A 26,333-nucleotide genomic window follows, 5' to 3' on the forward strand; every position below is an offset into this window, starting at 1 on the left:
CTAGGAACTGGATGGAGCCTGTGTGGGCTGGGACTTTGAATGAATACGCTAGAGTGGTACATTATTTTTTTTTAAAATGAGTATGTTCTAAAGCAGGGTGGGGACAGATCCGGGCCTACTCGTGTATATCCAAGAGATATGAAGTATTCTGACAAGGATTTATCATTCCCAGTAGGAACAGGTGGGCTTAGTGGCGCAAAGGACTTTATCACACCTCCGGCTAGTTCACAAGCTGCAGATGTTCCTGGGTTGTCTACCCACAAGTTGGAACACTAAAATTTACTTTCTATAGGGCTGCCTACTGACTTTTAAACTACCGTGGGAACTGGAGCTCTGCGGGGCAAACAGGGGGATCTCCTAACACTTCTCAGCACCCTTAGCTACAGTCCCCAGGATTCTTTGGGGGAAAGCTGTGGGTGTTTAAAGTTGCATCGTTGCGCTATAAATGTATGGTGTGAGCATAGTCATTATTGCGGCAAGAATTTACTTCTACACCACTTGTCCGTTACCCGGGTGAGGGAACGCGTTTGAAATAAAACACGGAACCAAGAGAAATAACAAGCCCAAGAGATCCAGTAAGAATGCGGTTTATTAAATGACCGCACAGCAGGACAGCTCAACTTAAAAGTGGTCGTATCCTGTACTTAAAAGTCGCCTCAGTTGGGCCACATTCGTGCCGTACATTTAAAGCACTATGGTGCCACTTTAAACAGTCATGGCTTCTCCCAAAGGATTTTGAGACATCTGAAGGCAGCCCTGTTTAGGGAAGCTTTTAATGTTTGATGCATTACGGTATTTTAATATTTTGTTGGAAGCTGCCCAGAGGGGCTGGGGAAGCCCAGCGAGATGGGCGGGGTATAAATAATAAATTATTATTATTATTATTATTATTATTATTATTATTATTATTATTAGGAACTGTAGGGCACTGATGCTGCTAGGAGACCCCTATTCCCCTCACAGAGCTACAGTTAACAAAGTTCCCTGATAAGAGGGACCGACTTGTAAACCACTCTGGGAGGGGAATGTGTGTGTGTATGCAGCGTCTCCTAACAACTCCCAGAACCTAAATGAACTACATCTCCCAGGATTCTTTGGGGGAAGCCATGACTGTTTCCTTTAAATGTACCGAGTAGATAAAGCCCTGGTCATATAGGCTGGATATGACTTAAGAGATGTCATCCCGACATTTATCCAGACCATTGTGATGACTGCGCCTGCGTACTTTATTGCATGAACACACCCTGGACCACAGAAGTGGCCAATGTTCAAGTTCCCAAAAGGACTTTCCACAAGATGGAGAGTGGCAATTTCCCAAGCAAGCCATGTTCACGATGCGGCACGCGGCCCTTTCCCAAGCGTGCCTTCCTGAGCCGCACCTGTTCAAGGCCAGGTGAAGCTGGGTGCTCTGGGCGTGGAACTTCTCCCCGGTACTGTCGTAGAACTCAACGGCGAGGGTGAGGGACATGCCCAGGGGAAACGCACGCAGGGGCACCCGGCTGGCCGTGTAGAGCTTGGGGGTGCTGCTCAAGCGCAGGTAGGACACCGGGGCCACCTGGGAGGAGGGAAAAGGAAAGGATGTATCGTTTTTTTCCTTTTCAATCACCACACCTGGAGACTTCAAATTGATTCTGGTAAAAGCTGGTAAAATGAAGCTGGTAAAATGCGGTCTTGACTATGCTACCACTCAGTGGATTTGTAACTGGCTGACTGACCAAACCCAAAGGGTGCTCATCAATGGTTCCTCTTCATCCTGGAGAAGAGTGACTAGTGGGGTGCCGCAGGGTTCTGTCTTGGGCCCGGTCTTATTCAACATCTTTATCAACGACTTGGATGATGGACTCAAGGGCATCCTGATCAAATTTGCAGATGACACCAAACTGGGAGGGGTGGCTAACACCCCAGAGGACAGGATCACACTTCAAAACGACCTTGACAGATTAGAGAACTGGGCCAAAACAAACAATATGAATTTTAACAGTGAGAAATGTAAAGTATTGCACTTGGGCAAAAAAAATGAGAGGCACAAATACAAGATGGGGGACACCTGGCTTGAGAGCAGTACATGGGAAAAGGATCTAGGAGTCTTGGTTGACCACAAACTTGACATGAGCCAACAGTGTGATGCGGCAGCTAAAAAAGCCAATGCAATTCTGGGCTGCATCAATAGGAGTATAGCATCTAGATCAAGGGAAGTAATAGTGCCACTCTATTCTGCTTTGGTCAGACCTCACCTGGAGTACTGTGTCCAGTTCTGGGCACCACAGTTCAAGAAGGACACGGACAAACTGGAACGTGTCCAGAGGAGGGCAACCAAAATGGTCAAAGGCCTGGAAACGATGCCTTATGAGGAACGGCTAAGGGAGCTGGGCATGTTTAGCCTGGAGAAGAGGAGGTTAAGGGGTGATATGATAGCCATGTTCAAATATATAAAAGGATGTCACATAGAGGAGGGAGAAAGGTTGTTTTCTGCTGCTCCAGAGAAGCGGACACGGAGCACTGGATCCAAACTCCAAGAAAGAAGATTCCACCTAAACATTAGGAAGAACTTCCTGACAGTAAGAGCTGTTTGACAGTGGAATTTGCTGCCAAGGAGTGTGGTGGAGTCTCCTTCTTTGGAGGTCTTTAAGCAGAGGCTTGACAACCATATGTCAGGAGTGCTCTGATGGTGTTTCCTGCTTGGCAGGGGGTTGGACTCGATGGCCCTTGTGGTCTCTTCCAACTCTAGGATTCTATGATTCTATGATTCATCTCAAATATGCTTGTAAGGAAAGCAAATGCCAGGTGTAGCCGAAACCGATACACATGGACATAAAAATATACATAAGAACTGCTCATAAAAACAGTTCGACCAATACAATGAAAAAGAAGAATCTTAGATCTCAAGGGAGGCCAGACTGCCTTGTCTTAGCTGAGCAGCCTTCACTGTGAATTTAGCTACACTAAGCACTGCAGACCGATCTGAACCAGAGAAAAGATCTTCTCCATATCACTGGAGACAAACAGCACTCTTTACTATTCCATCTGTTGTCCTACCTACCAACACCTGGAGGTTGCTGGCTCCCTGTCCCAGATGTAAGTGGTCCTCTTTAAGCAAGCTGGCAGATGCTCCAGTGCTTTAGTGCGACATTCTGAACTTTTCTGAACGTGTACCTTGTCTTGCCATCTGCTTCACTCCCCGGCAACTTTATAATATAAGAAGAGCCTGCCGGATTGGGCCAATGGCCCATCTATAGTCCAGCCCTTAAAGCAGAACCCGAACACACGAGCAACTCTCTCTTCCTGCAGTTTCCAACAACTGGCCTTCAGAAATTTCACCTCCAAATGTGGAGGTAGAGCATAGCATAGCCATTGTGGTTGGCAGTCCTCAACTTTAGCAACCGTCCTTATCCAGCACTGCATTCTCTCCCCTTCAGTCTTCCAGCCCCTGCTCATGACATTCAGGGACCTCCCACCTTGGAGCATTCGCAGAATCCACAGCAGCCACTACCAACTCTTCCCAGAGCCTCCCTTACCCGCACTCCGGTGATGACAGTCTGGTTGACGCCGAAGAGTTCCAGGGCTGTCACCTCCAGCACCGCAGTGCCTGTGACAGCTCCTGCCTTGAGGAGGCCATGCCTGTTCTCCTCAATGACAGAGGAGTTGGGGAAGCACTGCAGGATCTGAGCGCTCACAAAGGCCGCTCCATCCCTAAGAGAGAAAAGAAGAGTCACCATCCCTTCTGTTTGGGCTGGCAGGTGGAGGGGGTTGGACCAGTTATGTTTTATAGCCCAAGGTGGGTGCACAGGCTAGAAGGCAACTGCCACAAACGATGGAGGGGCTGCCAGATTTAGAGTTGACTACGCAATTTCGGCAGGCATCCCATTACAGTGGTGCCCCGCAAGACGAACGCCTTGCAAGACGAAAAACCCGCTAGACGAAAGGGTTTTCCGTTTTGGAGGCGCTTCGCAAAACGAATTTCCCTATGGGCTTGCTTTGCAAGAAGAAAGCCCATAGGGAAATCTCCGGGGACCTCTTTTAAATGCTAGCGGTGGGGAGCAAAGCCTTTCCCCCCCCCTCCGGCCTTCAGAAGAGATCCAGGAAGGCCGGCGGGAGCCGAAAGGCTTTGCTCCCCACCGCCAGCATTTTAAAAGCAGTCCGGGATAGCAGGGAAGCGCTTCCCGCTATCCCGGATGGCTTTTGAAGGCAGGCGGGGGGGAGCAAAGACTTTTGCCCCCCGCCAGCCTTCAGAAGAGGTCCCTCTTCTGAAGGCTGGCGGGGGGCAAAAGTCTTTGTCCCCCCTGCCTGCCTTCCCGGGGGCTTTTAAATCGCCAGCCTGCCGCCCGCCATCATTTTAAGATCGCCCCGGACAGCGGAGAAGTCCTCCGCTGTCCCGGGGGCTTTTAAAATGCTGGGGGACGGCAGCGAAGGTTTCGCTGCCGCCCGCCAGCATTTTAAGATCGCCCCGGGACAGCGGAGAAGTCTCCGCTGTCCCAGGAAGACAGGTGGGGGGAAGCAAAGACTTTCGCCCCCCGCCGGCCTTCAGAAGAGGTCGGGGGACAGACTGTCCCCGGACCTGGTCTGAAGGCAGTTTCCATAGGAACACATTGATTGATTTTCAATGCATTTCTATGGGAAACCGTGCTTCGCAAGACGAAAAACTCGCAAGACGAAAAGACTTGCGGAACGAATTAATTTCGTCTTGCGAGGCACCACTGTATCTGCACTTTCCAGAAGCGATTGGGAGACATTTTGTTGTGACAAGCTTTGCCAACTGGATTAGCATGGAGTGTCTACTTTGTACTGCTTTTAAATCTATCTGCTGCTGTCCAGTTTTTCGGCTGTGCTTACTGTGTTTTGCACACCACCTTCAGATATACATGTGGAAGGCAATCAATCAATCAATCAATCAATCAATCAATCAATCCAACCAACCAACCAACCAACCAACCAACCAACCAATCAATCAATCGAAATCACCTTACTCAATCCTAGCTAGAAGGTGGGATTATTTACCCTGCAGAGAGAGAGACAGTGTGTGCCAGGATCGCTGAGAGGGGTGGATAACATCATGCTGGGGCTATACCTGGCCTGCAGGTGGATGCGGGAGGTGTCCCGCACCCCCTGCCTTAAGGCAAGCCAAAAAATGATGGAGTATCGACTGACCGACCCCCCCATGCTGGAGACATTTTGAAAGCATAAGATTTAGGGAAGCTTTTAATGTTTGATGCTTCACTGTATTTTAATATTTTGTTGGAAGCTGCCCAGAGTGGCTGGGGAATAAATTATTATTATTATTATTATTATTATTATTATTATTATTATTAGCTGCAAATTAGCCTCTCTGTAGTGCTTCTACTTCTTCAAGTTAATAGTGGAGTCTTTGTCTTTGCTCCCCATCATCATCGCTACCACCCACCCGCCACTTCCCCCCTTTCCCTGCCCTACCTGTTTGTGAGTAACTTGAGCTGCGAGTTCATGGACATCAGAATCTGCTCTGCGGAGCACTCCGGGGAGAAGAGCTGCAGTTTATCAAAGACCTGTAAGGGACAGAGCAAGGATCCTGCAGGCGGAAGGAAGGGCTGGGACGCGCCCCTGCTTTTAACGTTAATGGCTGGCATGGCCAGATGCAGCAGAGGACTGGCAGCAGTGAAAGAGGACGAGGCTGCCTGAAGGGGGCGCTTACTAGTATCTGCACTTCATCCGAGAGCTCGGAGAGGTGTCCTTCAAACTGCCCAGCATCCGGATCCGAAGCCTGAACCGTGACTTGGATGCTCGTCCGCCCAGCTGCCTTCGTGTGCAGGACCATGGCAAAGTTACTTTCTGGAATAAGCTGCAGGGAAACCTGGGAGAGAAGGGATGGAGCTGCAGGCTTCCTGGAGAGAAGGGATGGGAGGATCCAGCGGTGCCCAGTGCCCATTGAGAATGGTGGGGTGGAAGGCAAGGAGCTGGCCAGTAGGTGGCGCTGGAGGCAATGAGAGGCAACACCAACTCATTCTAGTTTTGTCCTCCGCCCTGCTCTCTGTTGAATTCCACAAGGGCAACAGTGAGACTAAGGAGGAGGAGGAGGAAGCTGCTGCCAGGGAGAGCACCCGCCCCCCGTGTTTGCTGTAGGTATGATATCAAGTGAGCACTGGCTGAGGTTCAGTAGGACCAACGTTGGATGCAGCCCACAGTGGCTGAGAGTTGAAGTGCATCCCGAGGGACAGATCCATACCTCCGAGTGTCTGGGAAGGAGGTCCAGGACATCGCGCTTGCTCATCGCCCAGTGGAACGTCAGCGCTGGGTCGGCATTCCCAAAGGAGAATGGAGTCAAAGTACTGGTCAGGCCAACAACATAAACTGGCATCTACAAAGGAAAGCGTCACTCGTTACTTCTTCCCAGCTTTTGGACCTCTCAGGGCAAGAGACGTGTCCTACCATGGAGACCAACACATGTATGCTTGCTGCCTCAAGGGATGCCTGGTCCCTTATATCCCTGCCCAATCACAGAGCTCTTGGGGCGGAGTCACTGTTATGGTCCCCGCATGGGTCAGATGCACAAGCTCATGTCCACCAGCAGCCTTGCATCCAGTATTGTGGTACCCGATTCTCTGGAATTCCCTCTCAGCTGAGAAGCAGCTCAGACAGGCCTCCTCCTCTGTTGAGCTTCCAGCACCTACCAAAATCTTTTTAACAACCAGCAGGCATTTTAATGACACTTCTTTTTTAAAAAAGTTATTGTATTGTTGTTTTATCTGTACAACTAAAGATTGTTGCAATTAAGTGGCAGGTAGTTGAAATAAATGAAATAAACATTAGGAGGACTGTCCTAACATACAAGAGACGTATGACATGGAACAGGAAGACTCTGGAACTGGTGAGCTCTCGTTCCAGGAGATCAGCCTTTCTGCTCCCCCTTGTTTAACTTAATTCCAGCAAGCTTTTTAACTGGATTCTGATTTTACAGTTTAAACTCTTTTAAAAAAACGTATTGGGTCCCCTGTACACCGCTTAGAGACAACTACAATTTGCAATATGCAATTTGTTGAAGTGAAATAAAACAAACTGGGGTGGGATCCTTAACATGGGCTCAGTTCAGGAGGGAGAAGTCAGCCCCGCCTGTCTCTCGGTTGCATGCAATGCGAGTCCTACGCCGGGAAGGGCCACTGACATTAAGAGACGTGACTCTGAGTAGAACTTAGTTGGCTTATATATCCACAGAGATGTCCATTGGTGATTATAGGGCAGACCTACCTTGGTCCCCGTAATGAGCCTGGTGGCAGGAGCGTGGATTCTTATTGCTCGTAGCTGAACAACTTCCAGGTCGACTTGGTCCTGTAGGGGAAAGACAGAAGGGAGACCAGAAGAAAAGACGCAGTTTGCCTAAGATTACCCAGCTGGGGGCTCCTCTGTGGCAGGCTGACAAGTGGACTGGCAGCTGCTGGGGGAGCCATGTGTGCCCCACCCTTGGGACCTGTGAAGTTCCAGGAGCAACAAGCAGAAAATGTTATGGAGTGTCTGGCCAGATCAGATGCTTCTGTAGCCTGATGGCAACCTTCTGGGGACCTTGTGGCAGTGGTGGGCGGAGACAGAAGCAATGTTGGATGGAGCAACCAATAGGAAGGGGGGTGTATGTGTGTGTAGAAACTAGCCTACTGTATAAAAAGATGTACCGTGGTACGTCAGGTTACAAACACTTTGGGTTACAAACACTTTGGGTTACAAACTCCGCTAACCCGGAAGTAGTACCTCAGGTTGAGAACTTTGCCCCAGGATGAGAATGGAAATTGTGCGCTGACAGTGCAGTGGCAGCAAGAGGCTCCATTAGTGAAAGCACGCCTCAGGTTAAAAAAGGTTTCAGGTTAAGAACAGACCTCCAGAACGAATTAAGTTCGTAACCTGAGGTACCACTGTAATTTGCGTTCGTTGTTCTTCCCGCTTTTGCTTCTGGTCCCACCTCCTACTGAAATACAGTCCCCAGGAAGTTACCAATAAAGAAAAGGTTTCACATCCCTTTCTTTTTGTGTGGGAGAGATGTTTTAATGAAGTAGTTTGTAAAAAAAAATAGAACTGCCTTTTGGATTTTTTAATGCTGGTTTTATGTACACGTTTGGTTTTATTTGCTTAAAATATTGTAAGTCGCTTGAGTTGCTAAGGCAAAGAAGCAGCTAATACATTTAATAAATAATAATAATAATAATAATAATAATAATAATAATAATAATAATAATTCAAGCTCCAAGCTGCTGTTTCTCACACACTCCCCTCAGCACAGCAGTGACCTCAGACCCCACACCGTTCAGCCAATGAACAGCTCACTCAGGAGACCACCCACAGTCATGAAATGTTCATATTTCCTTAAGGCACTGACTGCTCATTCCCAAGAACCAAGGCAGCCAGACTCAGGCCAGCCCGATTCTCAGCATCACGCTCTATGTGGTCAAGGAACAGGACCCAGGGTGGGAACCAGTACCAGATTTACATATAAGCTAAACAAGCTATAGCTTAGGGCCCCATCTGCTAGCCTGCTTCCTAAAATATCACTGGTAATTATTTCACTATTAATATACTTCTTCTTAATTGTATTTCACTATTCATATACTTATTCTTAATTGCATGTCAGTTCAGCAGTTACTTTGATAAAATATATATTTTGTTATGTGCAAATGGCTTTAGATACCTGTTAGCTCCATAAATTACTATGTAGCATATATTCAGCACAAAAAACAGCGACAATTTGTTGTTGACAAAGGACAGCTGGACATATAAAGGGCCCCATTACCTTCAGTAGCTTAGGGCCTCATCAAACCTAAATCTGGCACTGGTGGGACCTATGGAGACTGAGGGAGGTGCTAGGGGCCTCATGGTTTCAAGCGGAGGGGAAAGAACTTAAATGGTGAAAGCAGTCGAAAGTTTCAGATTACAGAGGAGCAAGTGAACATTTGACGTCGACAAGGAGGAGGAAGTACCTGTGAAAAGACAATGACTTTTCCTGTGTCTTCGTTGACAGCCCGAATGGTCCCGAGGATTGTGGCTGTGCCCACAGCCTTGGCCAGGACCTGCCCCACTCCGTTAACTGTGGCCACAGACTGGTTGTTGATGGAGAAGTGAATGAGGGACTGGGGCTGTGGGCCGCCCTCTGACATCACCTGCAGCAGATCAGAAGAAGAAGGCAGAAGCATCCTGGATCTTGACATCACTCTGCCACCAGCTGGGAACAACGCCCCCCTCCCCCTCCAGTCTATCACAGAGAGGATCCTGGCCTACATCAGGAGTGGGGAAACCTGTGGTGGGATTGTAAGGCAATTGAAAAATTTTGGGAAATGATATACAACGAATTGAAGAAAATGTTCCATTTAACATTTTTTTTAAAAAACCCGAGGCATTTTTGTTGGGGATTGTAGGGAAAGATCTGCCAAAAAAGCTGAAAAACATCTTCATGTATGTGACAATGGCCGCGAGAGTTTTAACAGCACAAGGATGGAAGACTGAAGAAACCCCAACTAAAGAATCATGGCAAGAAAAATTGATGCACTATGCAGAACTGGCAAAACTGACATACAAGCTATGGGACAAGGATAACTGTGACTTTAAAGATGAACGGGAACCCTTTACAAAGTATTTGAAGACACAACAAAGTGAACTGGACTCCTTGGCTGGTTTTGAATAAACATTCACAAACTTTTATTTGATAATAATCAGCTAAACGGTTTGAGGATCCATACAACTGTGTAACATGCAGAAAACAGCATTTTTAGAGAAATCAAAGACTGGAACTGAGGGAAGTCGGGGGGTGGGGTGGGGTTTGTGTGGGAGGGTGGGGGGAGGGAGGAAAAATGGGGGAAAATAAGGATTGATATGTTTCTGGATAATATGTTTTGTTTTAATTTTGAATAAACAAGTTATTTTTTTTAAAAAGGAGTGGGGAAACCTCAGATTTGAGGGGTCTACTTTACTTAGGATCCCACAACCTACCAATCAAAGCCAGGTTTAAGAGGCAATTAGACCCCACACCCCACACCATATGATTAAGAAACATGGCTTCCCCCAAAGTGTCCTGGAAATGGTAGTTTAGCCCTCCATGTCATACAATTTCCAGCACCCTTAACAAACTACTGTCCCAAACTTTCTTTGTGGGAGGTAATGTGCTTTTAATGTATGCCGTGTACTAGAATCCCTAATATTTGCTGCAGATATGACAGGAGGCTAGGAAGGGGTGATAAAAGTGGTCAATTTTTAAACAGAGAAACTGATTAATCATGCAAAATCAATTCTAGGCAGTTTGCTAATGAATTTGTAACTGAATTAACTGATAGAACAAGCTGACCTGCCCTCCCTGTGACGTTATCTAAATCTGTGATGAAAGGGCAGAAAAAACTCTGCTTTACAAGCAGAAAGAAGGAGTGAAAGCTCTAGGTAAGGCAGGGACAGGGAGTATGTGGCTCTCCATAAATGATGTTGGACTCCAGGCCCCAATGGCTGGGGCTGTTAGGAGTTGGAGTCCAACAGCATCTGGAGGGTCACTGTTCTCCCCATCCCTGTTCGTGGTAGCAGCGCTGTATAGGAGGCATTTCAGGACCTGGGAGAGCTCCCAAGGAAGGGAGGTGGCACTGGATCAAGGTAGCAAGAATTAGGGGCAAGGAGGAGGCTCTCCAGGACCTTGGATAGCTCCCCGAGGTAAAACCTTTGGTAGTGGGAAGAAGACAGGTCTGAAAATGTAGTCCAGTCTACACTATACATTTATAGTAGTACCACAGTACTTTAAACAGCCATGGCTTACTCAAAAAAAAATCCTGGGAACTGTCATTTGTTAAGGGTGCTAAAAGTTGTTAGCAGATTCCCCTCTTCCTCTCCTAGAGCTACAATTTCTAGAGTGACGTACCAAACAATCCCTTTACTCAGGGAACTCTGGGGATTGAAGCTCTGTGAGGGAGAACAGGAGGTCTCCTAACAACTCTCAGCACTCTTAACAAACCACAATATCCAAAATGCTTTGAGGAGCTGTTTTAAGGAGTATAATACTCCTTTAAATGTATAGTACAGATGGGGTCTGGATCTGCTCTCCTCCAGTGGAAACATGGATTGTATTGACTGACATGGTCCTGTAGGCGCAGTGACTCATCTCAGGGTAAACTATGCCATGGAAAGAAGGAAGGAAGGAAGGGAGGGAGGGAGGGAGGGAGGGAGGGAGGGAGATAGCTAATTGGATGGTTTCGTCCAACTGATACTCTGAACTTACCTGCATCATGTTGTGTGGAATGAGGGTTATTTTCTCTGGGATGAGCTTGAATGGTGGGAAGACCTGGCAAAATACAACAGCAGTCAAATTTGGCCACGTGGGAATTGAGGCTGTCTTTAAACACACACACACAGGACCAGCCTTCCCCAATCTGTCGTTGCTGAACTTTAATTGCCATCAGCCTCAGCCAGGATGACCAGTGGTCAGGGATACTGGGAGTTGTAGTCAAGAACAACTATAATGCACCAGGCTGGGAGAAGGTTGTGCCAGAGAGTCCATTATCTTTTCATTCAAATCTGCAGTCAGAGCCAAAGGAACATTTCACAGAACTTGCGCATGAAGTTCTTAACACCTCTGGTTCTAAAACCACAGGAGACGTTTTTTGCAAACCGTTTTTCCTGTGTGCCTAGCGGCTGCAATTCCTTACCTCCACTTTCCGAGGCGCCGAGGTGAATTTGATTCCCATTTTGTCCCAGGCCACGGCCACTAAACTTGTCTGCCCCACAGCCATGGCTCGGAGGACGTAGACTTCGGAATAGTCACCCACTTCCTCCATTAGCCTGCAAGGAGAGTTTTGGTATGGTTGCATTTTGTCCAACCTGGGCACCAGGACAGGCCATGCTGATTTTCAGGCTGGTCTCTGGCACCCATCTTCACATTGCTGAACAGCTACTGTCCTGGGCATGACACTAGACAAATGACGGTGCTCACAAAAAAGAAAGATCGGCTGCGTGACAACAAGTGTTTCCCTGACTGGGATCAGCTCTGCCATTTTCAGTGTGGCTGCCATGGGAAGGGCTTGTCAAATGTGCAACAGCCATCCCAGAGACACCAGCGGTCGAACCTGGGACCTTCTGCACTGCATCTGAGTTATGCTCCTTCTCTTAAAGAATAAAGCAAGATTCCAGACCTCATGGCTTTGAATAATGACCTGATTTTAAAAGGACCCCTGTTCCATCTAGTGCAGTGTTTTCTACACAGGCCAGCAGCAGTTCTCAGGAGTTTCGGACGGAAGACATGCCTAGCCTGACTTTCTAAAAATCAAGTAAGATCCCTCACAGTTCTGAATAAAGAGCTGGATTAAAAAGGAACATTGGAATATGCCACATATGGAATCAGTTTGTCTCACTTACTACAGTGGTACCTCTGGTTAAGAACTTAATTTGTTCCAGAGGTCCATTCTAAGAACCTGAAACTGTTCTTAACCTGAAGCACCACTTTAGCTAATGGCGCCTCCCGCTGCTGCCGTGCCGCCGAAGAACGATTTCTGTTCTCATCCTGAAGCAAAGTTCTTAACCCGAGGTACTATTTCTGGGTTAGCGGAGTCTGTAACCTGAAGTGTCTGTAACCTGAAGCATCTGTAACCCGAGGTACCACTGTACTGCCTACAATGATTGGCAGGGACTCTCTAAGGTTTCAGGCAGGGGACGTTCCCAGCCCGGCCGGGAGATGCCATTGGGGATTTAACTTTTAAAAAAGGCAGACTGAGCTACGGCCCTTGCAGTTTTGACAAGTTTTGACAGTTTTGTGGGTTTCAACTGTTTGGGTGGAGTGTGAGAGCAGGGAAAGAGAACACCTCTCCTCTTAAGATGACCTCTTAAGAAGCAGAAGTCAAAGCACAGGAGACGCGGGGCACTTACGTCAGTGTGACAATAGGGGAGGCTGCCCTCAGCTGGAGCCGCATGTAGACAAAGTATTTACTCCGGAAGGGGTACCGGTGATGTCCCAGGACGCGCACGGAGACCAGCACCGATTTTCCGACCTCAATCTGGGGAAGAAGGCAGAGGGTTCCAGCATGTACTCAACTTGGATGGCTTCGAGAGAGGATTAGATAAATTCATGGGGGAGAAGGCTGTCGAGGGTTACTAGCCATGATGGCGACGCTCTGCCTCCAGTGGTTGGAGGCAGCGATGCTTCTGAATACCAGTTGCTGGAAAATGCAGGAGAGGGCCCTTGCGCTTGGATTCTTGAGCTTGGCAGAGGGCCTTCTCGGTAGTGGCACCCGCCCTGTGGAATGCACTCCCACCAGATGTCAAAGAGAAGAACAACTACCAGACGTCTAGAAGACATCTGAAGGCAGCCCTGTTCAGGGAAGCTTTTAATGTTTAACAGACTACTGTACTACTTTGCTGGAATGGGCAGGGTATAAATAATAAATTATTATTAGAAAAAGGTAAAGGGACCCCTGACCATTAGGTCCAGTCGTGGCCGACTCTGGGGTTGAAGCGCTCATCTCGCTTTATTGGCCGAGGGAGCCGGCATACAGTTCCGGGTCATGTGGCCAGCATGACTAAGCCGCTTCTGGCAAACCAGAGCAGCGCACGGAAACGCCGTTTACCTTCCCGCCGGAGTGGTACCTATTTATCTACTTGCACTTTTATGTGCTTTCGAACTGCTAGGTAGGCAGGAGCAGGGACCGTTGCGGGGATTCGAACCACCGACCTTCTGATCGGCAAGTCCTAGGCTCGGTGGTTTAACCCACAGTGCCACCTGCTCATTATTATTATTATTATTCTGCCTGGGAGCTTTCCATAGAATCATAGAATCATAGAGTTGGAAGAGACCACAAGGGCCATCAAGTCCAACCCCCTGCCAAGCAGGAAACACCATCAGAGCACTCCTGACATATGGTTGTCAAGCCTCTGCTTAAAGACCTCCAAAGAAGGAGACTCCACCACACTCCTTGGCAGCAAATTCCACTGTCGAACAGCTCTTACTGCCAGGAAGTTCTTCCTAATGTTTAGGTGGAATCTTCTTTCTTGTAGTTTGGAACCATTGCTCCGTGTCCGCTTCTCTGGAGCAGCAAAAAACAACCTTTCTCCCTCCTCTATGTGACATCCTTTTATATATTTGAACATGGCTATCATATCACCCCTTCACCTCCTCTTCTCCAGGCTAAACATGCCCAGCTCCCTTAGCCGTTCCTCATAAGGCATTGTTTCCAGGCCTTTGACCATTTTGGTTGCCCTCCTCTGGACACGTTCCAGTTTGTCAGTGTCCTTCTTGAACTGTGGTGCCCAGAACTGGACACAGTACTCCAGGTGAGGTCTGACCAGAGCAGAATAGAGTGGCACTATTACTTCCCTTGATCTAGATGCTATACTCCTATTGATGCAGCCCAGAATTGCATTGGCTTTTTTAGCTGCCGCGTCACACTGTTGGCTCATGTCAAGTTTGTGGTCAACCAAGACTCCTAGATCCTTTTCACATGTACTGCTCTCAAGCCAGGTGTCACCCATCTTGTATTTGGAATCTGGTTGGTTGTTGTGAGACCAAGATGGTCTGATCCAGCAGGGGCCTTCTTATCTTCTTCATACAGCAGGCACATCGGAAGCTCCCTTAGTCCACATTAGACCCTTGGTCCATCTAGCTCAGTAGACTGACTGGCAGTAGCTGTCTAGGGGTTTCAGGCAGAGCCCTACCTGGAGATACCACTGGGATGGGACCAGGGGCCCTCTGCGTGCAAAGCCGATGCTCCACCACTGAGCCGCGGTTCTTCTCACACATACCCCAGTGCCCCTCCAGATTTGGTTGGGACTCCAGCCCCCTCCAGCGGAAAAGCAAGAGGACTGAGATGCGGAGTCAGACAAAGTAACATTCAGTGCGTGTGGCACAGGGACCGCGCTCCCCAAGGCTACAGGGTTTCTACCCGTCCCACTGCCAAGTGATGAGCAGATAACAGCAAAGGTTGCTAGGTTCGTAGCTGGGGCAATCAGAATAAGGGCCACTCACTGACTGCCGATTCAGGACTTTAAATTGTGCTCTTATATCAAATTTCCTTTTCTGCGTATACTGTAATGTTTTACGGTTGCTATGGCCATTGGCTCATGCGAATACAGTGGTACCTCGGGTTAAGAACTTAATTCGTTCCAGAGGTCCGTTCTTAACCTGAAACTGTTCATAACCTGAGGCACCACTTTAGCTAATGGGGCCTCCTGCTGCTGCCGCGCCGCCAAAGCACGATTTCTGTTCTCATCCTGCAGCAAAGTTCTTAACCCAAGATACTATTTCTGGGTTAGCGGAGTCTGTAACCTGAAGCGTATGTAACCTGAAACGTATGTAACCCGAGGTACCACTGTAAAGTTTTATCTTATCTTATCTATCTGCCAGGTGATGTATGTGTTCCCTTTGTAGCGGCCCTGTGCAAAGGGAAACCCACTCTCACAAATCTCTGCAAATCCAGGCTACGCAGCCAGCGGCCGCTCACGCCCTCTGACACCCCTCCGGCCAGCTTACGCATACTCACCATACCTTATCAACAAGATCCACTTCCAACTCGTACATATTGGAGATGCGAAGGTAGGCTGTAGCAGGTCCCAGGAAGGCCAGGCACAGGTCGTAGATCTCCAAGGTCAAAGAGCCAGGAAGGACAGGAACCACCTGCAAGGAAAGTGACAGGAGCAGTCGCTCGCAGGGTAAAGGCGACATCACTTGTCAGGCTGTATGAGATGGCAGGGCCCCGATCCTTTGGCTTTTGAAATAAATTTGGTTACTACAGGAACTCTGTAAAGTAAGAAATTGTGCCTGAGCTGGATTTTTTCTTTTTGCCTCCTCCCTCCGAGTCCCTTTTCCTTTTGTGTCTTGTCTCTTAAACCAGAAGCCTGAGGCTGTCTTACCACTGATGCTTGCAAGTCCCCCGAGAGCTATTTTTCGGCTGGAGAACAGGGTTAATACTTTGCTTTGCAAAATATATAGACTGCTTAAACCAAAAGGAAAAGGAAAAGGAAAAGGAAAAGGGAAAGGGAAGGGGAAGGGGAAGGGAAGGGGAAGGGGAAGGGGAAGGGGAGAAAGAAAGAAAGAAAGAAAGAAAGAAAGAAAGAAAGAAAGAAAGAAAGAAAGAAAGCTGTCTAAGTAGATTACACAAAACAGTGTAAAATATTTATCGTTCAAAAGCAACAACTGATACGATGGGTAAGATGTAAATACAAGTATACACAATGAAAGCATATGCCTGGGTAGGCTTGCCTAATAATATTTACTATTTTTGGTTTGTTTATTCAATCTGTATACCGCCCTTCATCCATAGATGTCAGGGCAGTTCACAACGTAATAGTAATAAGAAGAAAAATAATTAACAACAGCAATAATATGGAAGATGAACCTATATATTATCAAATTAAGAGAAGGGGAAGAATAGCTGGCAGGAGATCCTGAAGCCCTAGCTTTCTCTCCTCATAAAGGCTCACAGAGCAACACACTTTGACACTCACCTGTATGGCGCTCTCTGTTTCCAGGTAAGTGATGTTCACCATCTCCTGTGCACTGCTGTTGACAAGGAAGTAACCGGACCCTTCCACCAGCGCAAACACTTCCTAGGCAAAGCAGAAGGGGGGGGGGAATATCCACACCAGGACCACAAAACCACTCTTTCAATGTTGCCACACAGAGCACTGGCTTACCTGGGACTGCTCTGTTTTACTCAAAGGTCAGAGTTGCCACCGTTGCTCCATTTTGCCTCTGCCAAAATCCTCCACGAAGAGCCCCTGGTCTGAGCAGGGTTCCTCACCACCTGACCCACACCCGGCTCCTTGGCCCCTACCTTGACATCGGGATGGTTGTACACGGTGATGTTATCCGGAACCACAGTCACGTCCTCGACCAGCATGAGTTCCACGGCGGCAGAGGCAGGGGAGTTAGAGACCTCCTGTGTGCAGAAAGGGCAAGAAATGCTGCCTCGGGGTGTTTCCGCAGAAGGCAGGCCAACGCCAAGGAAACCTGTGCCCTTTTTCTTTTCCTGCAGGAAACAGATCTGTGCACACCCAGGAACAACCAAGGCGCAGCCTGGGAGTCATTTTGGACTCACAGCTGTCCATGGAGGTGCAGGTTAACTCTGTGTCCAGGGCAGCTGTCTACCAGCTCCACCGGGTACGCAGGCTAAGACCCTACCTGGCCGCGGACTGTCTCGCCAGAGTGGTGCATGCTCTAGTTATCTCCCACTTGGACTACTGCAACGCGCTCTACGTGGGGCTACCTTTGAAGGTGACCCGGAAGCTGCAATTAATCCAGAATGCGGCAGCTAGACTAGTGACTGGGAGTGGCCGCCGGGACCACATAACACCGGTTCTGAGAGATCTGCATTGGCTCCCAGTACGTTTCCAAGCACAATTCAAAGTGTTGGTGCTGACCTTTCAAGCCCTAAACGGCCTCGGTCCTGTATACCTGAAGGAGCGTCTCCACCCCCATCGTCCAGCCCGGACACTGAGATCCAGCGCCGAGGGCCTTCTGGCGGTTCCCTCATTGCGAGAAGTGAGGCTACAGGGAACCAGGCAGAGGGCCTTCTCGGTAGGGGTGCCCGCCCTGTGGGATGCCCTCCCATCAGATGTCAAAGAGATAAACAACTACCAGACATTCAGAAGACATCTTAAGGCAGCCCTGTTCAGGGAAGTTTTTAATATGTAACGCTGTATTGTTTTTAACACTTGATTGGGAGCCGCCCAGAGTGGCTGGGCGGGGTATAAATAATAAATTATTATTATTATTATTATTATTATTATTATTATTATTATTATGAAAAGCCCTGCTGGGACAGACCCAATGGCCTATTGAGTCCAGCACACTGCTCTCCCCATGGCCCAGCCAGAGGTGGATGGGAATCCCGTGAGCAAGACATAGCCCCCGGTCTTCAGAGGCCTCTGATACTAGAGGTAATACTGCCATACTGATTAGGAGCCACTGATACGTCTTATCCTCCGTGGATCTAAGCCCCTTCTAAAGCCGCTTTAAGCTGACCGCCTCGCGGCGTCCCTTTTTGTCTCTCCTAAATATCCCAATGGTCAGCTTCATTGGATGATCCCAGGTTTTTGGGTACAATGAAGGAGAAAAAACACCTCTCTGCCCACTTTCTCGACACCATTTTGCATTTATTTATTTAATGAAATTCCTATGCCACTCGACGGTAGGGGAAAAGCTCAAGAGGGATTTACAAAAAAGAATAGAACGACAACATTATTGGTGGGTGGGTGTGCTAAAAACCATTTAAAACCTTCAAAAACAATAAAAATGAACAATAAGCTTAAAACCTCATTAAAACACATGTCAACGTTCTGGGTAAAGGTAAAGGGACCCCTGACCATTAGGTCTAATCGTGGACGACTCTGGGGTTGCGGCGTTCATCTCGCTTTACAGGCCGAGGGAGCCGGCGTACAGCTTCCGGGTCATGTGGCCAGCAGGACTAAGCCGCTTCTGGAGAACCAGAGCAGCGCACAGAAACGCCGTTTACCTTCCTGCCAGAGCAGTACCTATTTATCTAGTTGCATTTGATGTGCTTTTGAACTGCTAGGTTGGCAGGAGCTGGGACCAAACAACGGGAGCTCACCCCGTTGCGGGGATCGAACCGCCGAGCTTCTGATCGGCAAGCCCTAGGCTCTGCGGTTTAACCCACAGCGCTACGTTCTGGGTAAGCTTGCCTAAACAAAAGTGTTTTGAGCAGCCACTGGGGAAGAGCACAGTGAAGGTGCCTGATTGATGTCAAGAGGCAGGGAGTTCCAAAGTTTGAGTGCTGCTGCACTAAAAGATAAATTTCTTACAAATGTGGGACAGGTATCACAAGTATTTATGAAATCTAGCAGCAGGTAACTAACTGCATGTGATACTGGATGAGTTCTGGTGCCTACCTCCCCTACACATACTTGCAACCCAGGGGGACTCAGATGGGGCAGCTAATCTGGCACGTTAGGTATCCCTTCTCATGGCGCCAAAGCTGATAGGATAGAGAGCCCAGGTGCAGTTTTCTCCCTTTTCCATTGCAAAATGTCTTGAGAAGCTTAGGCAGTAAGGTGTTCTCTCCTTTCTCAGGGAAACTCAGGTGTTTTTTTTGAGGGGGTGTGTGGTTCTGACGAAACAATCGTATTGCGAGATGTGGGAGAGGGCAATTGTTTCTTTTCTGGTCTTGACTGGGGCGTTGGCACTCTATGGCCCCTGATCCCCTGCTTCCATGGCTTTTTGCTGTTTTCAAGACCAGACCAGGCAATTTTTTTCTATAAGCTGCCTTGAGTTCCTGTCAGGGAATAATAATAATAATAATAATAATAATAATAATAATAATAATAATAATAATAATAATACATGGCATCTGTAACAGTGCCTGTTTGCAAATTAGAGCAGTTAAGTGGGCATAGATGGGGAAGGGTGATCTGATAGGTAAATTGTTAAGGGCTTTATATACTACAGTGGAGCCTTGGTTGTCGAACACCTCCAATGTCATACATTTCTGCTCCCGAACACCGAAAACCCAGAAGTAGCTCCGGTTTTAGAATGATTTTTGGAAGCCGAACGTGATAGGCGGCTTCCGTTCTGAGTTTCCCTATTGTATTGAAGCTTCCGCTTTCAGTTTTCGGTTTTCGAACATTTTCGGAAGTCGAACGGTCTTCCGGAACAGATTACGTTCAAAAGCTGAGGTTCCACTGTATCAGTAACACCCTGAACTTGGCCTTGTAGGAAACAGACAGCCAGTGCAGTTCTTACATATGTATACCATGCTTATAGAATTGTATAGTTGGAAGGGACCCTGATTGTCACCTAGTTCAACCTCCCTGCAGTGTAGGAATCTCTGCTAAAGCACCCAGGGTAGATGGTCACCCAACCTCTGCTTAAAAACCTCCAAGCAAGGACCCGAGCACAACAACGCCCTCTCCATGGAACAATCTTCCCCTCCACTCACTCTTGGGCTCCCTCTCTCGGAATATTTCACAAAGTTGACGGAGATCAACACCGTCCCTTTGATCTGCCGCACCTCAAGGAGCTGGTGTCCTGGGACCAAAACAGATGCAGACACGGCATCGGGAGGGAGGGAGGGAGGGAAAGAAAAGGAAGCAGAAATTGAAACAAATGTATTTTAAAATTGCCATTCTTACACAGGAAGGGAGGTGTGAGGGAGACTGCATTCTTGCACGTGAGATACAGTAAGTTTTATTTTTTAAAAAATTACAGGGATGAGCAGAAGGGGACTTGCCAGGCGGGGCGGAGCCACAAGAAGAAGAAGAAGAGTTTGGATTTGATATCCCGCTTTATCACTACCCGAAGGAGTCTCAAAGCGGCTAACATTCTCCTTTCCCTTCCTCCCCCACAACAAACACTCTGTGAGGTGAGTGAGCCTGAGAGACTTCAGAGAGAAGTGTGAATAGCCTAAGGTCACCTGGCAGCTGCATGCGGAGGAGCGGGGAAGCGAACCTGGTTCACCAGATTATGAGTCCATCGCTCTTAACCACTACACCACACTGGCTCATAACAACATTAACATCCTGGCAGTTGGGACGCTGTTGCTTACTGTGAGGGAGAGGAGAGAAGTGGCAGGGAGGCCAGTGTGGTGCAAACACACCCATGGAGCCAATCCAGCACACCTGCCGATGTGTTTGCACCATGCCAACCTCCCCACTTCATCCCAGTAAGCTGCAGCAGGACAAATGCTTCTGCAGCTGAGATAGTGCTACTGTGTATTGTAGAGGTTAGAATGCTGGATTAAGACATGAAAGTCCAGGGTTCAAATCCCGACTTGGCCATGAAGCTCACTGCCCCTCAGCCAAACCTACCCTACAGGGTTGTTGTTTTGGGGAGTAACTACTGCTAAATGGTGAGTACCGGCACCTTTTTTTCTAGAAGAAGAAGAAGAAGAAGAAGAAGAAGAAGAAGAAGAGGGGTTTGAATTTGATATCCCGCTTTATCACTAGCCTAAGGAGTCTCAAAGCGGCTAACATTCTCCTTTCCCTTCCTCCCCCACAACAAACACTCTGTGAGGTGAATGAGGCTGAGAGACTTCAAAGAAGTGTGACTGGCCCAAGGTCACCCAGCAGCTGCATGTGGAGGAGCAGGGAATCAAACCCTTTTCACCAGATTACGAGTCCGCCGCTCTTAACTACTACACCACACTGGCTCAAGAAAAGCAATGGGGGGAAACCATGCAAGGCCACCTTGAGCTCCTTGAAGAAAAAGGTGTGACGTAAGTGCAATACACAAAACGTATTTTTTGCTCTATAGGACGCACCCGACCATAGGACGCACCTTGTTTTAGAGGGGGAGAATAAGAAAAAAAAAATCTTCCCCTCTCTGCTCAGCGCCCCTTCAGCGAAGCGGCAGGAGAAACGGAGCCCCTTCCATTCCTCGTCCTGCTTGGCTGAAGGGGCGCTGCACAGCTCTCCCTCTCTGCTGAAGCCAGGAGAGTCTTGCTCTCCCGGCTTCAGCAAAAAGAACCTGAAGCCTGCGGAGCGCAGCGGAAACTCACGCTGCGCTCCGAAGGCTTCAGGCGGCTATCCCTGAAGCCTGGAGAGCGAGAGGGGTCAGTGTGCACTGACCCTTCTCGCTCTCCAGGCTTCTGCGAAAGCAACGCGAAGCCTCCAGAGCGCGGAGGGAGTGCTCCCACTGCACTTCGGAGGCTTCGCATTGCTATCGCTGAAGCCAAGGAGCCTGCATTCGCTCCATAGGACGCACACACATTTCCCTTTAATTTTTGGAGGGGAAAAAGTGCGTCCTATAGAGTGAAAAATACGGTAATTAATAACCCATTTTAAAAAGCCCTGTGGCTCAGGCCAGTGGCTCATCTAATCTGGCATCCTGTTCTCACAGCAGCCAACCAGATGTCCAGGCGGGAAACCAGCAAGCAAGGTGTGAGAATAACAGAAAGTCTCCTTTCCTGTGGTTTCCAAATTGCGCGGCGGAAGCAGGACTGAGATAATAAAAAAGCACTGTTTGTGGCAGTTCTAGCTACAGGGGCTTGGATGGTCTCCTCATTAAAGGGCCTGGGAACATAAGAAGAGCCTGCTGGATCAAAGCAATGGCCCCTCTAATCCAGCACCAGTTCTCACAGTCGCTAACCAGATGCCCCAATGAGAAACCCGCAAGCAGGACTTCAAGGACACCACCACTCTCCCCATGCACAACTCCCAGCAACAGGTATTATTTCGGAGGCGTATTACTGCTTCTGGGAGTGGAGGAAGAACATAGGCATTCTGATTAGTAGCCACTGGTTTCTCTGCTGAAGCGCAACGCCGAGCCGTACCGTGGAGCCTGGTCTGTCCAGTCCCATCATCCTTCGGTACCATTTGCATGGACCTTGGTAGAGCGAAGTGAGCGAGGCTTTGATTGGCTGATATCCATTCCAGGATTAGGGAGGTGAAGTTATCGAACTTCCGCCGGTGCTGGTCGAAGAGAGCTAGCTCCAAAACGGTGTTCCTCAAACTGGACACGGGGACCTGCAAGGCATCCCAAAAGACACCGGAGGCAGGCTGCATTTAACGGTGTGCGAGATGCACCTGGGAAAGGACCACATCTTCGTGATCTACGGTGCCAAAGCACAGAAGCCCTGCAAAGCAAGGGCAGCAGAACGTGAAAGGTACCGATGATGACACCTTGGAAGATTACATACCATGTTTAACTGATTGGTCCGTTAGACTGATTCTGTTTTAAAAGCTTTGGTCTACTAAAGAAAGATAAACCCTGATAACAATGGCCGGCAGCAAATAATAATAATAATAATAATAATAATAATAATAATAATAATAATAATAATAAATTCTATGTCACCCATCTGACTGGGTTGTCCCAGCCGCTCTGAGTGGCTCCCAACAAAATATTAATATACTGTCGTACCTTGGTTCTCAAACGGAAACCGTTCCGGAAGTCCGTTTGACTTCCGAAAACATTCAAAAACCAAGGCGCAGCTTCCGATTGGCTGCAGGAGCTTCCTGCACTCAATCAGAAGCCGCGGAATCCGTGTTATACATCTAGCTTCCAAAAAACATTTGCAAACCAGAACCCTCACTTCTGGGTTTGCGCCATTCAGGAGCCAAAACATTCGAGTCACAAGGTGTTCAAGATCCAACGTACAACTGTATTTAAAAGATATATATTAAAATCCAGAGCTTTTCTTCTAGGAAAAGTGGTGCTGCTACTGCATACCCTTGAGTGCTCCCAGAAAAAGGACTGCTTAAAGTCTGTTTATCTATCTATCTATCTATCTATCTATTTTCCCTTCAAGGACTTTCCTTGCAGCTATACAGCGGTACCTCAGGTTAAGTACTTAATTCGTTCCAGAGGTCTGTACTTAACCTGAAACTGTTCTTAACCTGAAGCACCACTTTAGCTAATGGGGCCTCCTGCTGCTGCCGCGCCACCGGAGCACAATTTCTGTTCTCATCCTGAAGCAAAGTTCTTAACCTGAAGCACTATTTCTGGGTTAGCGGAGTCTGTAACCTGAAGCGTATGTAACCTGAAGCGTATGTAACCCGAGATACCACTGTACAAACTTTCTGAGCCCAATTTCTGGCAAAAAACCAAAAAAAGACTGTCCAACATCCCCCCAAGATTCCCCCCCCCCCCAAAAAACAGAGCGCATTGAGGCGCTTCAGTGGCGCTTCCAGCTTTTCCCGGAACACTTACCAGCTGCTTGTGGTGCTGAGGCAAAGGGCAAGGCGGAGTGCCAGCTGCCAGCTTATACACAGGTGTCACGGCCATGCTGGCAGGGTGGGCACAAATGAACCTCAACTGGACCATCTCCACAGCAGGACTGGGGTTTAGCACGCCTGGATGATTGCCCACCTGGAACGTAAACACCTTTGGGGAAGTAGCACAGGAAGAGAGGTTGTCAGCCAGCAGGCTTTGCAAATGTAGCCAAGCATAAAGTTTAGATGTAACCAGAGCCTTTGGACGGGGTCAGTTTAAAGTGTTAGACTAAGACAGACAAACGCTGAAATCTCCTAACTACTGAATCTGGAAAGGGGGCATCACTGTGGACGGTGCACACAGCTGGAAGGAAGAATAAGCCAAGCACAGATTAAGAAGAAGAAGAAGAATTTGGATTTGATATCCCGCCTTTCACTCCCCTTCAGGAGTCTCAAAGCGGCTAACATTCTCCTTTCCCTTCCTCCCCCACAACAAACACTCTGTGAGGTGAGTGGGGCTGAGAGACTTCAGAGAAGTGTGACTGGCCCAAGGTCACCCAGCAGCTGCATGTGGGGGAGCGGGGAAGCGAACCCGGTTCACCAGATTACGAGACTACCGCTCTTAACCACTACACCACACTGGCTCTCTGTCTATGATATTAATATCTATGATATTAAGCTATCATAGCGCTGTTTTCTGTAAGACGCACCAGCGCTATGGAGGCTGTGCCTTTCCTTATCGGCCATTACGTTTCATAACAACAACAACAACAACAACAACAACAACAACAATTTATTATTTATACCCCGCCCATCTGGCTGGGCTTCCCCAGCCACTCTGGGGGCTTCCAAAAAATATTAAAATACTGTAATACATGAAACACTAAAAGCTTCCCTAAACAGGGCTGCCTTCTGATGTCTTCTAAAAGTCTGGTAGTTGTTGTTCTCTTTGACATCTGGTGGGAGGGTGTTCCACAGGGTGGGTGCCACTACCGAGAAGGCCCTCTGCCTGGTTCCCCGCAACTTGGCTTCTCCCAGTGAGGGAACCGCCAGAAGGCCCTCGATGCTGGACCTCAGTGTCCGGGTAGAACGATGGGGGTGGAGACGCTCCTTCAGGTATACAGGACCGAGGCCGTTTAGGGCTTTAAAGGTCAGCACCAACACTTTGAATTGTGCTCGGAAACGTACTGGGAGCCAATGTAGGTCTTTCAAGACCAGTGTTATGTGGTCTCGGCAGCTGCACCCAATCACCAATCTAGCTGCCTGTTAACGTCTTGGGCGGCGGAGGGGAGAGAATACGCACACACCTTTCTCCTACCTGTTCCCCCAGCTCCAGGCATGTGATCCGATAAATGTACTGGTTTTGCTTCCTCTTGGCTGGCAAACGAACCTCCATCACCTGGACTTTGTCCTTGTGCTCCACTCTGAGCTCCAAGAAGAAGCGGGATGGCTCCAACACCCATGGGCTGGGCCCTCCCTCGAACACCATCTCCTTCACGGAATGCCAGGTCACCAAAGCCACCTCCACGGGGTTCACAGCCTAGTCGTTATATAAAGGAGTTAACACTGCCTTGGCCTGCAAAGAATTGACCCAAGGACCCACCCACCCTCGGTTCCCCACCTGTAATTCTTCCAATAGGGAGGTCTGTGCTTTCTAACCACCATTCTCACCCCTAGTTCCCGGGAAACTAGTAAGATGATAGATCAAGGTTGCAGACAAAGAACATCAAAATGAAGGACTCTGTTTTATTCTGAACTAGACCATTTAGCTCAGTATTGTCTACACACTGACTGGCAGTAGCTTTGCAGGGTTTCAGGCAGGGGAGAGACCTTGCCCGACCTGGAGGTGCTGCTGCCGGGGATCATAATCTAGGACCTTCTGCAAGAAAAGCAAATGCTCTATCCCTGAGCTGTGGCCCTTCCCTCAACAACGCAAAAGGAATTCAAAAGAGAGAACAGAAATAAACTGTAATAGTAGTAGTAGTAATAATAATAATAATAATTTATTTATACCCCACGAATAATAATTTATTTATACCCCACCCATCTGGCTGCGTTTCCCCAGCCACTCTGGGCGGCTACCAACAAAACACTAAAATACAATAACCTATTAAACATTAAAAGCTTCCCTAAACAGGGCTGCCTTCAGATGTCTTCTAAAAGTTTGGTAGTTATTTTTCTCTTTGACATCTGATGGGAGAGTGTTCCACAGGGCCGGTGCCACTACCGAGAAGGCCCTCTGCCTGGTTCCCTGTAACTTGGCATCTCGCAACGAGGGAACCGCCAGAAGGCCCTCGGCGCTGGACCTCAGTGTCCGGGCAGAACGATGGAGGGTGTAGCACCACCCTCCGCCCACTACTACCATAGAGTTGGCGCCTCCTCACCTTGAGCGGTTCATAAGCAGCAAAGGTGGCACTCGTGTCAAAATACTCCTCGTAGATGGTGGCGCTGGCTGTCACCAGTGTGTGGCCGAGAGACTTGGCTGCTAGATGGATGGTGGAGCAAAACTGTGGCCCAGCTTTCTGCTTACCTAACAAACAAGAGCACAACTGCACAGGAAGAGCGATTGATCTGTCAACCAACTTAGAACTGCAACGAAGGAGCTCGGCAACTCACCCAGGTGGCAATTGCAGTGCCCCGTGACTGTGGAGTACGGTGGAGAGCACAATGGGGCACTGGTTGAGAGCGGGTGTCCTTCTAAAGCCCGTGCTGAGGCCACCCTAGCAAACAACCGTCCCCGGAATCTGCTCCTCAGTCTGCCC

The 26,333-nt window shown here is 48.5% G+C and overlaps 1 protein-coding gene across 1 annotated transcript in view; it reads right to left on the reverse strand.

Annotated features, from left to right (window-relative positions):
* The window catches only part of NUP210L (nucleoporin 210 like), a 54,755-nt gene that overhangs the window by 12,607 nt on the left and 15,815 nt on the right, over nt 1–26,333 (reverse strand). The window contains exons 14-31 of the mRNA XM_083715479.1: nt 25,956–26,101; nt 24,890–25,111; nt 23,570–23,743; nt 22,191–22,383; nt 19,860–19,948; nt 16,740–16,844; nt 16,411–16,512; nt 15,452–15,580; nt 12,841–12,968; nt 11,628–11,760; nt 11,201–11,263; nt 8,931–9,110; nt 7,216–7,296; nt 6,197–6,328; nt 5,666–5,824; nt 5,428–5,519; nt 3,516–3,690; nt 1,380–1,555 (exon numbers count right to left, since the gene is read on the reverse strand). Coding sequence (XP_083571605.1) covers nt 1,380–1,555; nt 3,516–3,690; nt 5,428–5,519; nt 5,666–5,824; nt 6,197–6,328; nt 7,216–7,296; nt 8,931–9,110; nt 11,201–11,263; nt 11,628–11,760; nt 12,841–12,968; nt 15,452–15,580; nt 16,411–16,512; nt 16,740–16,844; nt 19,860–19,948; nt 22,191–22,383; nt 23,570–23,743; nt 24,890–25,111; nt 25,956–26,101 — 2,479 coding nt within the window. The remainder of the gene's footprint in view (nt 1–1,379; nt 1,556–3,515; nt 3,691–5,427; nt 5,520–5,665; nt 5,825–6,196; nt 6,329–7,215; nt 7,297–8,930; nt 9,111–11,200; nt 11,264–11,627; nt 11,761–12,840; nt 12,969–15,451; nt 15,581–16,410; nt 16,513–16,739; nt 16,845–19,859; nt 19,949–22,190; nt 22,384–23,569; nt 23,744–24,889; nt 25,112–25,955; nt 26,102–26,333) is intronic.

The sequence above is a fragment of the Podarcis gaigeae genome, assembly GCF_964106915.1.
Source record: "Podarcis gaigeae genome assembly, chromosome: 16".
Classification (NCBI taxonomy): Eukaryota; Metazoa; Chordata; class Lepidosauria; order Squamata; family Lacertidae; genus Podarcis; species Podarcis gaigeae.